At 35.0% G+C, this 13,464-nt stretch overlaps 1 protein-coding gene across 3 annotated transcripts in view; it reads left to right on the top strand.

Moving 5' to 3' along the window:
- The window catches only part of LOC149792261 (centrosomal protein of 57 kDa-like), a 61,609-nt gene extending 56,028 nt beyond the window's left edge, over positions 1-5,581 (top strand). For all 3 annotated transcript variants that reach the window (XM_089970791.1, XM_089970790.1, XM_089970789.1), the window contains one exon: positions 146-5,581. In XM_089970791.1, coding sequence (XP_089826917.1) covers positions 146-427 — 282 coding nt within the window. In that variant the 3' untranslated portion in view covers positions 428-5,581. The remainder of the gene's footprint in view (positions 1-145) is intronic.
- Positions 5,582-13,464: the final 7,883 nt, after the last annotated feature.

Raw genomic sequence — 13,464 nt, 5'->3', positions numbered from 1 at the left:
CTCTTCATACAGTAGGGTTCAACTTCCTTGATTAATTAATGACTTTTCAGAAACTTTTTTATTTGCTAACTTCTTAAATTTTACTTTGTATTCTCAGCTCTGGCTAGTACTGATCAATTAAATTTTTATTTCTCATCCATTTCAGATTTTAGAGAAAATTAAGAAGAAAAAATCCATGAAGAAAGCAAAAGAAGAGCTGCCACCTCGCCCTAAATCAGCTGCATCCTATTATGATTCTCCTCGAAGTTCCAGTATAGAAAAACGGAATGGAGAGGTAGAGGTTACAACAACAATAACAACCAAAGGACATGGGGCAGGTTTAGTTAGATTGAGGCCATCAAGTGGACGAGAAGTTTCATTAAATGTGTTGAGAGACATGAAAAAATTGCAGACTACACTCCGAAAAGATGATTTTACGTGGGAATAGTTGAATCTGTTGGTGAAAACATTTTGTACCTACTGATATTATTTATTCCAAAATTATGGACTTAAGATTGCATTATACTCTGTATCAAGTAGCATAGTCTATTTATCTTCAATATATGTACATGTTTGAAATTGAACTTGACACTACCAAGTGTATTTTCACATGCCACTTATATGAGCAGTGAGACATTATCCTATGTACAGAAAATTTTCCTTAAATGCAGTTTCCATTCTAATAATGTCTGGTAATTGCAGTTTCCTTTCTAATAATGTCTGTTAATTTAGAGCTAATCTATGAATAACATTTTTCTACTTTATTGAATGTCAGTTAAAAGACTAGAAGCTGAGATTTAGCTTCGTATTCTCTTGCCAACACATTTCACATTATTAAATAAAATGTTAGGAGCGGGAAGAAAAAGTCCAATTTAGAGTGTACCATGTAGTAAAAGTGTCAATAAAAATAGTCACCTCACCTATTTTAGAAAATACTATTTATGATGACTCAACAATGATTCAGTGGGGTTTTCTAATTTTGTCAGTCATAAAATTGCATTCAACTGAAACTTAAGGGCAGCATCAAGTTCATTAGGTTCATTTTCTTAAACTGTATCTGGATTGTACATGATATACTTAATTTCTTGAATAGTTTAGCACAGTGACCTGGTTTCTATTTCCATGCAGTTATCATTCAGATCACTAATTAGAAAATCCATGGTAAATATGCATATTTACATATGGGATAGGTTAAGATGAAGCAAGTGGTTTTCTTTGTCAATGAGATAGGGAAACATAAAAAATAATGTTATAATGAAGACAGTATAGTATTTTTTTATGCACCTGGTTTCAGTCAGGTGTATTTGGTTCTTGTGGTTTTGGTATATCTTCTATATGGTAACAATTTTTGTCTGGTCCATAACTTTGAGAGATTCTGATGAAACTTTGTCTATGTAAACATATTACTTGCGAATGTATTACAAGTGAAGTCCCCTGTTCAAAGGTCAAGGTCATTGGCAAAGTGAAAAATCAAGCTAGTAGCCTGGCATCAGTTTCACTAAGAATTTCTTTTTCCGATTATATTTTGTCATTTTTATTGCTTGGTTGGTAATGACAATTTTTTTTCACAGAACATTCAGCAGGCATTAGGTATTAAGTATGTAATAAAAATTAGAATTTTCATTGAATATATCTTACCATATCTTCTAGGAAATTTTGAGGATTTCTCCACTCATTTTTGAAGAGTCATAAGTTTCAGTGTGTTGAATTTTGAAATAAAAAGTGATTGTGCGATTCACCCACTGTGTTTATTTCTGATTAAAATATTTTCTTGTCTTCAGTATCATAAGCATGATAGTGTAAAATCTCTATTTGACAGAAAATGTTGACAGTTTTAGTGAAACCAGGGACCTGAATCCTTGTTTGGACTGTAATTTTTGAATTGCTGAGAATTTCATCATGCAGAAGTAATTTACACTTTAAACGTTTTCTTTAGTGGATGTCCCACATCTGTTTTGGCTCTAACAATGGCCAGGGTCACTAAAGGTGATGAAACTGTAAGATGACAGTGAATATCTATTTTGGAACAATGTATCTGGGAAGTTTTGTAGTAGTTGGCCAAGTTGCAATGTTAAGTCTTTGACAGGTGCTAGTGTAACAAATTTTTCCAGGTTCAAGTCACACCTGCAGAGGGTAGAATTTATTTTAAGGTTAAAATAATTTCAAAAGAGATGCAATTTATGCACATGCACAATTATTATCTAATATATGATATATTAATTTGAAAAGTGTTCCAGAAACATGGTATTTATTATGATAAATGTTTTTTGATAAAGAATGAATAAATAAATGAGAGCAAGATCGGTAATGAAAAATTCCAATGTGCAGCTCATTCATGTTAACCAGATCTTCAGTCGTGTTAATGTTTTCAATAACTTATGTACATGATACAAATTTTACGGTCGTAATGTAAGTGTCCAAGGAAAAAAAATAGTACAGTGCAGACCACAAAGCTAAGATGACAAAACTGTCAAAGCAAACAAGATTATCTCATCTTTTTAGCACTACTAGTGCAATGTGTACTACAATCTTCATTTGTTCCATTAAAACATGGTGCATCTGCATCCTCTAAATTTTATGGGTAGGGACAGTGTCCCCTTCCATTTGGATCCTATGTGCAACAATGTGGATGAGAAATTTTGGCTATATATAAAAAGTGTACACTTCCTCTTGCTGGAAACATCCCCAAAAGAATTTTCCTTACTGAGCACGCATTTCCCAACCCAAATGCCTCATGGGAAAGAAGTGGTTACAAAAACCTGCCTAGAATGTAAATATTTTCTCAGAGTGGAGAGCTCCCAATAATAAGGGAGCTTAATGCTTAGAGTGTATGTACAGTTTAGTGAACATTGTTTATATAGTCAATGGTAGCACGTAACTGAGGAGCTTAAACTTGTATCCAAATGATAATTTAATGGTGCATGTGTTATATAAATGTGATATATATCTACTTTTTACATTTTAGCAGAATTCTGTGTGATTGAGCTATTTCCACTGGTTCATCTGAATTCTTTAACAGGTTCCACTATATTTGAAACTTTGAAACTCGGCAAATGAATAGTTTTCATTATCTTATAAAATACTGGTATTTTAAAGAAGATATTTGGTATATTGCTTTATTCACAACAGTAAAATATATCTTCGTAGTCACATGTACAGAAAAGTAGTTTGAGAGGGAGTCATGGTAGCTCAGTTGGTTGACCATTGGATTTACCCACATATGCCATTCCAGGTTAACTGCTCCTGTGTCATTGGCAAAGACACATAACGCCCATTTCTTCAGCCTGATGAAGTGCAATTACAAATGAACCAAATCAAACCCATAAGCTTAAACTTAGGTGATGACTCTCTCCCATGCTTAAAAAGAAAACATGTCATAAAAAGGGCTTATTCCTCAGGGAAAGTAAATTAATATGTGATGAGGAATGTGTGTCGTACCCAAGTAGTCTTTACAGTATTACTGGCACGTCAGCCTCAGCATAGAAAGTGTTGGCTCCTGTTGTGGTTTTTTTCTTTATAACTTTTACTTTTACTTTATCCAGCAGTTTAATTTCAGCTTTTTTTAATACTTTTTTTTTTACTTACCTGCAAGGAATATTATAATTTTATGTACAAAACACAAGTTTTTAGTTGTAATAAATATTTGAGTATCAATTATTAAGTGTGATGAGGATAGATCAACTCAGTTTTCTATGTGTATCTTAAGGCCATGCCTTAATCTATAGGGGTATTAGTTTTCCCCCAATACAAGCATCAGATTGATTGCATTTAAAAGTTTAGGTTTTGAATGGTGGTAACATGCATTCCATACAATATTTATTTGGTGAGATACAAGTTCATATTAGGGATTAACTTTACTGTTAGTTTTGAAGAGATAGAATACAGTCTCATCCTTTAGTTGTCTTGAAGCATTTTCTAGTCAGAAATATTAGTGTGATATTGGAACTTAGCAACCTGCAATCAACTTCTGTCCATCTGAAATGTTCTTTAAACCATCGAATTGTAACTTTTAATTTAGCATGAAAAACAAGCATTTCCTTCTTGAAAATTTGTTGTTAGATAATGTGCAGTATCTTTTTCTGAAGAAAATAAAATGTTTAGATAATTGTATTGGGCAGTCTAGGTGGATTTAAAAGGTTGGATTGCCATGAATAGTAGTTCGTAACTCCACAAAACACATCCATTAGCGTTTTCGAACTGATTTTCAGAGAAAGCTGATCGTTAATCATGTAATCTTAATGTCACATTTTGGAGGTCAGAGTAGCTATTTATGCAAGAATTTTCATGAGAGAAAAAAAATTAAAAAATAATGTATACAGATGGTAACAAGTTTATTGCATAATTTGCTTGTTGGAACTTTATATGCCTGTATTACATAATATTCTATATAATTTGAATACTTGATCTGTGATATGAATGGAAAAAGTACTCATTGGTATATTTAATTAATTGAAATGCTAAAAAAATTCAGATGTAATGAGCTCTTATGAATCTTTACTATGAAAGAAAAACAATTCAAGTTTTCAGGTTTTTTTTGGTTGCCAAACTGACCAAAATTAACTATACAATAAATAACAATATTTTAGCACGATTAGTTTTTGGTCTGTTTGGTTACTGCTGCTTCCTTACGATAAGGTAAAGAAGAGGTGCATTTTATCTTTCATCATACCAAGACAAATTTATTTCTCGATTCAAAATCTCACATTTTCATTGAACTTTAGTTCTTTGTCACATTAAGTGAGGTTTCTGCCATCAAATGACTCTTAGATATATTTTATATGGGTGTCAGAAACTTGCACACATAATCTAATGATAATTGTATATAATATGAAAATCATTTGCAATGAATCAAAATTTAAATTTACTCAGGGTTTGGGTGCTTTTTAATTTTTCTTTTTATTGTAGCTGCTTCTGTGACTAGGATGAATTTACTAGCTCATCTTTTGTAATCCAGAGGACTTGAAAATTGTTCATCAGTTTTTATGCTGTCATCCAAAGAAAGCCACCTATTCAGGGCTATTTGAGTGAAAATTTCCATTTGAAATGGTAACATTTAGTTAATAGCATATTTTTTCACAAAAAAATAACTACTTCAAAGTCTTAGCAGCTAAATAAAAATCTCATCTAGCAACTCCAATTACTCAGCTTGGACTGAAAAAGAATCTCAGCTGCAGGTAGCCTTAACATTTTCAAGTATGAAACAAGGAGTTGAAAATACACTGATTCTTTGTGCCATTTCTATATTTTCATCATTTGTTTTACATACATTGAATCATTCATCAAAATTGTTTTATCTCAACTCCATGCATTTTTGCATGTTTGATACAATAGATTGGTTCATCTGAGCACCTGTTTATCTAAAATGTTAGGTTACATGAGGTTCAACTTTGTATGAAAAGCTTTTCTTAATTAGGTGTCTGGTCAGTTCATTGCATTGACATAGTTTAGTGATAAATGCTTCAACCTGTTGCGCACTTAAGTGGTGGGAAAAATACACTGTGATATTGTTTTTGTTGATTTTTTATTTTGTATATGCACCATGTAAGATACCAATCACTTGTACATGTATCAATGTAATAAAAATGTACAGAATTTTAAAAAATCTTTGGGTTTACCTGGTCATTAGGACAAGTGTCCACATGGTATTGTCTTTTGTTCATAATGTATCAACTGTTCCATTATTCACAAAAGAATTTTTACCAATTTTCACATGATTTTACATGGGGCATTCTAGCACATGTGTATTAACTTTGTCACTGTTACTCAGAATAGAAAAGCCCATTAAAGAACTTTTTCACAAAAGATGCTAATCAGAATTTGACCAAATTTGATAAATCCTTCATGGCACAAGAACAGACCTAAACCTGTATGAATTGACAGTATCTTACTGAAGTTACCCTTTAATACAAACTTGTGGAATAATAGCAAAAACTACACAAATGCAATCATTACCGTCATATCTGGATGTTGGCTTGTCTGGGTTTTGTCCTGATCGGGCTCTTGTTTTAATTCAGTGGAATTGGTCAGAAAATGAAACTTTACAGGAGTTCCTCAGATGCTTTAATCTTTTCCTGTTTGTCATGTAAAATACCTGCATGATCAAAGCTTTTGCCAAGTCTACAAATGTAGTCCAAGAAATAAAAATACAGTGATGGCAAAAGAGAAAATCAGCCTCAATAAATTTCAAACGGTTTGCATGAAAGTATAAAACAAATATTCATATTATTGGGAAAAAATGCAGAAGCAAACAGTTTTCCCTGGTTTGTTCATTGGACAAGGTTTGGTGATTTGAGAATTACAGCAGGTGGGCTGATTACCAATGCCATGTGAATTTAAAAAAAAAAAACAACAAACAAGAGTTGGATCAAGTTGAGAAAGCTAGCAAGAAGTCATTGACATCCATGGATTTGTGACTGCAGTTTCTAAAACTCAGCTGGAAGTCCATGAAGTCTTAAGTGTACTTTACAAACTTTTAGTTGAACATGATGTTGCCTTCATGACTCAGATCACACTTCTGAACTTTGCCAGTGCTTGTTTTCCCATTCGACAATAACATTACAATCTAAAGGTCATATTTCTGATCAGATTTGTTATGAAAGCTCTTCTTTGTCTCAGAAAGTGCAGTTATGAGTAATATCAAGACAAATATACACCCATATTCAGGTCCAATGTATGGGAAAAATGGGACAGTTGACAGCTATGGGTCAAGTAGACTGGTTATCCTATAGTTAGCTCTATACCAGTAACTTTACCATTGTAGGTATGAAAGCCAGTTAATTGCATTGTGCCAGCCTGTGAATTGTCTCGAAGTTTACGAGAAAAATCATCAAGTTCCCCGTATAATTTATAAGTTAACTAGATTGTGTTGTGGTAGATCTTTTTTGCTTTTTAGTAGTTAGCACTGGAACATACATCAATATCATTCAACATTACGATAAACAATAACCCTTGACACATCCCTGGCCCAAACACTACCTTTGCAGTAACCTTTATTATCAGACCTTGCTGAATATGTATAAATCTACTGACTGCTGTGGGGGCCCCGAGTGGCTGAGTGATCTAAAGCACTCCGTTACAGATCACTGCCATCTCATCTCTGTGTGAGTTCAAGTCTTGGATTTGGCCAATGTGGGTATGTGAGAAAGCTTCTTGTTGGTCCGTGTTTCTTTCCAGCATTTTCCCAGGTTCTTCCTCCACCATTAATACTGGCTGCCACCATGTATAGCCTATCATGTGCTAACAAATGGCCTTAAACCCTACAACAACAACAACAACAACAACAACAACTGACTGCTGTGGTTACCACTCCAGTAGCCTAAGTGGTTAGAGCATCTGAGTTGAATACAGGAGGTTCCAGGTTTAAACCCCCGTCAAGTCATGCCAAAGACTTAGAAAAAAATGGTACTTTCAGCTGCCTCACTTAGCACCAAGAGGTTAGTGTTGGGGCTGGTCAGCCTGGTATAAGGATAATGTGACTAGGTGGGATATGATGCCACAGCATGATGCCTCAGTGCTAAATATCACTATAAACTGCCACACTGCAGACATCAATGTGATACAACTGATTTTTTTTTTAAAGCTATGTTAAAAATCCAAATCACACACACAATGTTCACAAATCCAAATCATATACAAACACATTCCAGGATGCTGTCCAATTTAGATGAACAGATTAAGTCATTTAATTGTTTTCCCAATTTTGGCAATCAGTATCTCTGAGCCATTCCAAAAGATCACATGGTCTGACAGTCCAGTCAGCTTAAAGTTGCAATTTCAACTGCAGCAAAGTTGGCCAAAACCCATCAACCTCAGAAACTGGAAGATCTGCACCTGGCCATGTGTTGTCTACTGATGATGCTTGATCAAAATTACGACCAGAAACCAATCAAAGTTATAAGGAAAATCACATTTTCAGCTCCACTGACCCTGACCTCGTGCCTAGCAGCCACAAAGTTTATAGGTTTCTGCCTTCACCTGTGGGTAACTTAAGGCTGATAATTAGCTGAAGGAAAATGACCGCAGCAAACAAAAGTTCTGAAAACCACCTATGGGTGGATGGACCAATGGACATTGTTATCACAATATCCCCTGCACTTTTGGTTGAGGGAAATAATGAGGTCAGTTAGTGACCTATTTACCATGCCCCTTACGCTTCCAATGCCTTTATTGCTGAGTAGTTTTAATCCATCTTTCAGTGTTCAGCATTCCTGGATAAGACATATCCCTAGTTACATAGTCAACTGCAGTAACACAAGCCATGTGAGTAGCATTAATCCCCTATTTCATAAAATGTCTCTAATTACATAGTCAACTGCAGTAACACAAACCATGTGAGTAGGATCAATACCCCATTTTACAAAATATATCTAATTACATCTACAGTAACACAAGCGATGTTAGAAGAACCAATCCGCCATTTCACAGATTATCTGTTATATTCAACTGCAGTAACAAGCAATATTAGAAGAACCAATCCGCTGTTTCACAAAATGTCTCTAATTACATCGTCAACTGCTATAACACAAGTCATGTGAGTAGCATCAATCCCCCATTTCATAAAATGTCTCTAATTATAGTCAACTGCAGTAACACAATCAATGTGAGTAGCATCAATCCCGTTTCATAAAATGTCTCTAATTACACAGTCAACTGCTGTAACACAAGCCATGTGAGTAGCATCAATCCCTTGTTTCATAAAATGTCTCTAATTACAGTCAACTGCTATAACACAAGCCATGTGAGTAGCATCAATCCCCCATTTCATAAAATGTCTCTAATTACACAGTCAACTGCGTAACACAAGCCATATGAGTAGCATCAATCCCTTGTTTCATAAAATGTCTCAGATTATAGTCAACTGCAGTAACACAAGCATTGTGTGAGTAGCGTCAATCCCCTGTTTCATAAAATGTCTCTAATTACACAGTCAACTGCCGTAACACAAGCCATGTGAGTAGCATCAATCCCATTTCATAAAATGTCTCTAATTACAGTCAACTGCCGTAACACAAGCCATGTGAGTAGCATCAATCCCATTTCATAAAATGTTTCTAATTACATAGTCAACTGCTATAACACAAGCCATGTGAGTAGCATCAATCCCCCGTTTCATAAAATGTCTCTAATTACATAGTCAACTGCCGTAACACAAGCCATGTGAGTAGCATCAATCCTATTTCATAAACTGTCTCTAATTACATAGTCAACTGCTATAACACAAGCCATGTGAGTAGCATCAATGCCCTGTTTCATAAAATGTCTCTAATTACACAGTCAACTGCCGTAACACAAGCCATGTGAGTAGCATCAATCCCATTTCATAAAATGTCTCTAATTACATAGTCAACTGCTATAACACAAGCCATGTGAGTAGCATCAATGCCCTGTTTCATAAAATGTCTCTAATTACATAGTCAACTGCTATAACACAAGCCATGTGAGTAGCATCAATGCCCTGTTTCATAAAATGTCTCTAATTACATAGTCAACTGCCGTAACACAAGCCATGTGAGTAGCATCAATCCCTTGTTTCATAAAATGTCTCTAATTACACAGTCAACTGCCGTAACACAAGCCATGTGAGTAGCATCAATCCCATTTCATAAAATGTCTCTAATTACATAGTCAACTGCCGTAACACAAGCCATGTGAGTAGCATCAATGCCCTGTTTCATAAAATGTCTCTAATTACATAGTCAACTGCCGTAACACAAGCCATGTGAGTAGCATCAATCCCATTTCATAAAATGTCTCTAATTACATAGTCAACTGCTATAACACAAGCCATGTGAGTAGCATCAATCCCCTATTTCATAAAATGTCTCTAATTACACAGTCAACTGCTGTAACACAAGCCATGTGAGTAGCATCAATCCCATTTCATAAAATGTCTCTAATTACATAGTCAACTGCCGTAACACAAGCCATGTGAGAAGGAAATCAATCCTGTTTCATAAAATGTCTCTAATTACACAGTCAACTGCCGTAACACAAACCATGCGAGTAGCATCAATCCACCATTTCACAAAATATCTTTAATCAACTGCAGTAATATGAGCCGTGTGAGTAGCATAAATTCCCCCTTTCACAAAATACCTCCAATTGTTTCCTCAAATTCTGATTTAGATTATTTTGAATATAACACATAGGGCAGTATTGGTACTGTAGTTAGATGTACCAGTAGGAGTGAATAAAGAATTTTTCTTCTTTTTTAAAAATGTACAGACCTGGGAATCTTTTTATCATAAAAAAGCTGAGATTTTCGTCAGTGATAGAACAAACCTACCATATTTACCGTATATGTTGGGAACACCGTATTTGTTGGGACACCATAAATTTATTTTAAAAGTAATTTTTTTTGTGCACTGTATGTTCTGGGACACGTCGTTTTTTTCAAGTCATAAGTTGTGGGACACCTTTTAAATCATTCGAAAATTACACATCGGAAAATGCACTCAAATGAAAATTTTATTAAAGAAAACTTTAAAAAAGAAAACGCTGTGAGTGTTGTTTGTTTACACTTTTCTTCCTAGATGCAAATTTGCTAAGAACAAGAGCTCAGGTAAGAATGAATCATTTGTGTATATGAGAACGAGTTCAACTTTTTCTGTTCTAATTTATGCTTCAACAAAGTTTTTTTTATTAATTAATGCCAAGTTTTATTTGCCGTTCATGCTTGTTACACGACCTATTTTGGCATGAGCACAGTATAAACTATTCACTGTAATTACGTAAAAATATATTCAGAGAGAGAGAGAAAGATAGAGAGAGATACTGGTAGATAGTGACGGTACAGAGTGATTGATAAACATACTAATTCTGAAACCGAACATATTTTATTTACACAGCAGTGATAGCTTACATAATCCAAGTACTGCTGAACAAATTTGAATGCCGCTAATATATTTAATTTAAATCCTTCAATCTGTCCACATTTTTGATTGCCCACTCAACCTCCTCAGGCTCAAATCCATCAAATTCGTCTTCCTCACTGTCGCTGCCATCACATTCAGTATTTCTTATGATATTGTCCTCACATCCATTCAAGTTATTGTTAATACCACAAACTTTAAATGATTTTCAGATCAGATCTGGCTTGTCCCGAAGCGATTCGACTGCTTTGACAATCCAGTCCACAACTGTTTGTTTATCTGCACTCTTAATACGAGACGTGTTGTCACTTTCCTAGGAAACACCCTCTGCTGCTTTACAAATAAAATTTGTCCAGCTTTTCCTCGGACTTGACCGGTTTATTTATACTGACGTCTAGTGGCTGTAGCTTGGAGGTGCATCCTCCCGGAATAACTGCAGGCACTGTGTTACCCCTTCTCAAAGCCCTTTTACAGCATCTGTAATATGCGCCCGGAATGAATCCATCACTAAAAGAGATCGTTCATTTCCGGTATACTTGAGATATATTTCTTTAATCCACTGCAGCATCACCTCCTCATCAACCCAACCCTTCTCCTGCACACGTACGATCCATCCTTTTGGTGCCTGAATATCTTTTAGCTCCCTCACACCACGAAATATTATCACTGGTGGCAACACATCTGCTGCGGAATCTGCAAGTACTAAGGTTAGATGCGTATTTACCGCATATGTTGGGACACAGAAAAATAATTATTTTTTTCTTGTCCCATAACTTAGGTGATTGTTTTTTAAACATACATCATGTGTCCCAAGACTTAGAAAATGAAAAAGTGTGCAATTTCCGCCCCTCCCCCCGCCGCTGCAACCGGTCACACCGCATGTTACAATAAAATAGATAAATAAAATGCTTATTTGATAATAAAATGAAAGAAACTAACCTTGTACTGTTATCATTTATTCACTTTTTGGTCGACATTAGCATTTTATTAAAAGCAAAATATATCCACGAACTCCATATATATAGCGGATGCATCCATAGTGTTATCGCTTTCGTCAGACAACACAACACATTGGTCATTGACATGAATATTGAGAAATGAATTTGAACTAAATTCATGATAAATATAACTGAGTTTTAGTTGGTGTCTGCTTGAATTAAATATTCATTATTGTGAAAGGAATAAGAAGAGGGATCTAAACAAAATCTTACTTTCAAGAATAAATTTTATGAATTTCAGTGAAATGGGGGCCATGCCCCTAGTATTGACTTGTGGAACACATGGGAAACATGGTTTTTGAAAATGGCCACACTTCTGGTTTATAATTGGGTACATTGCCACCAGAATGGCTCAAAAAATGGGCAGGAAGAAATATCACATTATCATATATCATAGCAACCAAATAAACAGACATTTGCATCCACTGTTTCCCCTGTGATTAAGCTGTAGCCGATGAAAAATGAATACTTAAATAAGGTCAGTCATAAAGAGTAAGTTGAGGTTCCTTATTTATCACGCAACTATAAAATACGATTTACTCTTAAGAACTGAAGAAAGAAAAAAAAAACAGGAAATCCAGGATAAACCTGTAGATAAAGGGGAAAATATAAACTATCCAACTGGCCAACCATAAGAACTGTGCCATCCGTACCAATTCATTTGCACAGCATGTTCTTCACAATCAATGAGCTAACCATACAAATTAATTTGCAAAGTACTGTATATTCTTCACAATCAATATGCTAACCATATCAGTTCATGGCTACAGATGATCACAATATGCTACCCATACCAATTCATCAGTATGTTCTTTACAATAAGTGTGCTAACCACACCAATTCATCAGTATGTTCTTTACAAATGATGTGCTAACAATACCAATTCATGGGTAAAGATGTTTACAATCAGTGTGCTAACCATACTAATTCATGGGTAAAGATGTTTACAATCAGTGTGCTAACCATACTAATTCATGGTTACAGATATTCATAGCCCACTCCAGTGGCCTACTGGTTAGATTGTCTGCCTAGAAGCAGGAGGTTATGGGTTTGAACCCCAGCCAAGTCATACCAAAGACTTCAAAAAATGGTACAGTAATAACAGTTGCCTCACTGGGCACTCGGTGTTAAGAGGTTAGTGTTAGGACTGAGTCAGGATAATGTGACTGGGTGGGACATCATGCTACATGTCTGCGGCATGATGCCCCAGTGCTAGACATCACTATAAACTGCTAAAGCTATGGTAAAACTCCTAATCACACACACTGCAGACATCATAGCAATATGACTGAAAAATTGTTAAAGCTATGTTAAAAATCCAAATCACATACACACAGATGTTCACAATCAATGTGCTAATTATACCAGTTCATGGCTACAGATGTTCACAATTTGGTAACCATACCAATGCATTAGTACAGTATGTTCTTTACAATCAATGTGCTAACCATACCAGTTCATGGCTACAGCTGTTCACAATTTGGTAACAATACCAATGCATTAGTACAGTATGTTCTTTACATTCAGTGTGCTAACCATACCAATTTTTCAGTAAGTATGTTCTTCACAATCAATGTTGTTTTTCATTGTTATTTTTAGGGAGTGAAGATGATGCC

Source organism: Sinohyriopsis cumingii, chromosome 9 (assembly GCF_028554795.1).
Source record: "Sinohyriopsis cumingii isolate HCF-2022 chromosome 9, ASM2855479v2, whole genome shotgun sequence".
In the NCBI taxonomy this organism is placed as follows: domain Eukaryota; kingdom Metazoa; phylum Mollusca; class Bivalvia; order Unionida; family Unionidae; genus Sinohyriopsis; species Sinohyriopsis cumingii.
The sequence above is the reverse complement of the archived record's forward strand: the minus strand, read 5'-3'. Positions and strand labels throughout refer to the sequence as shown.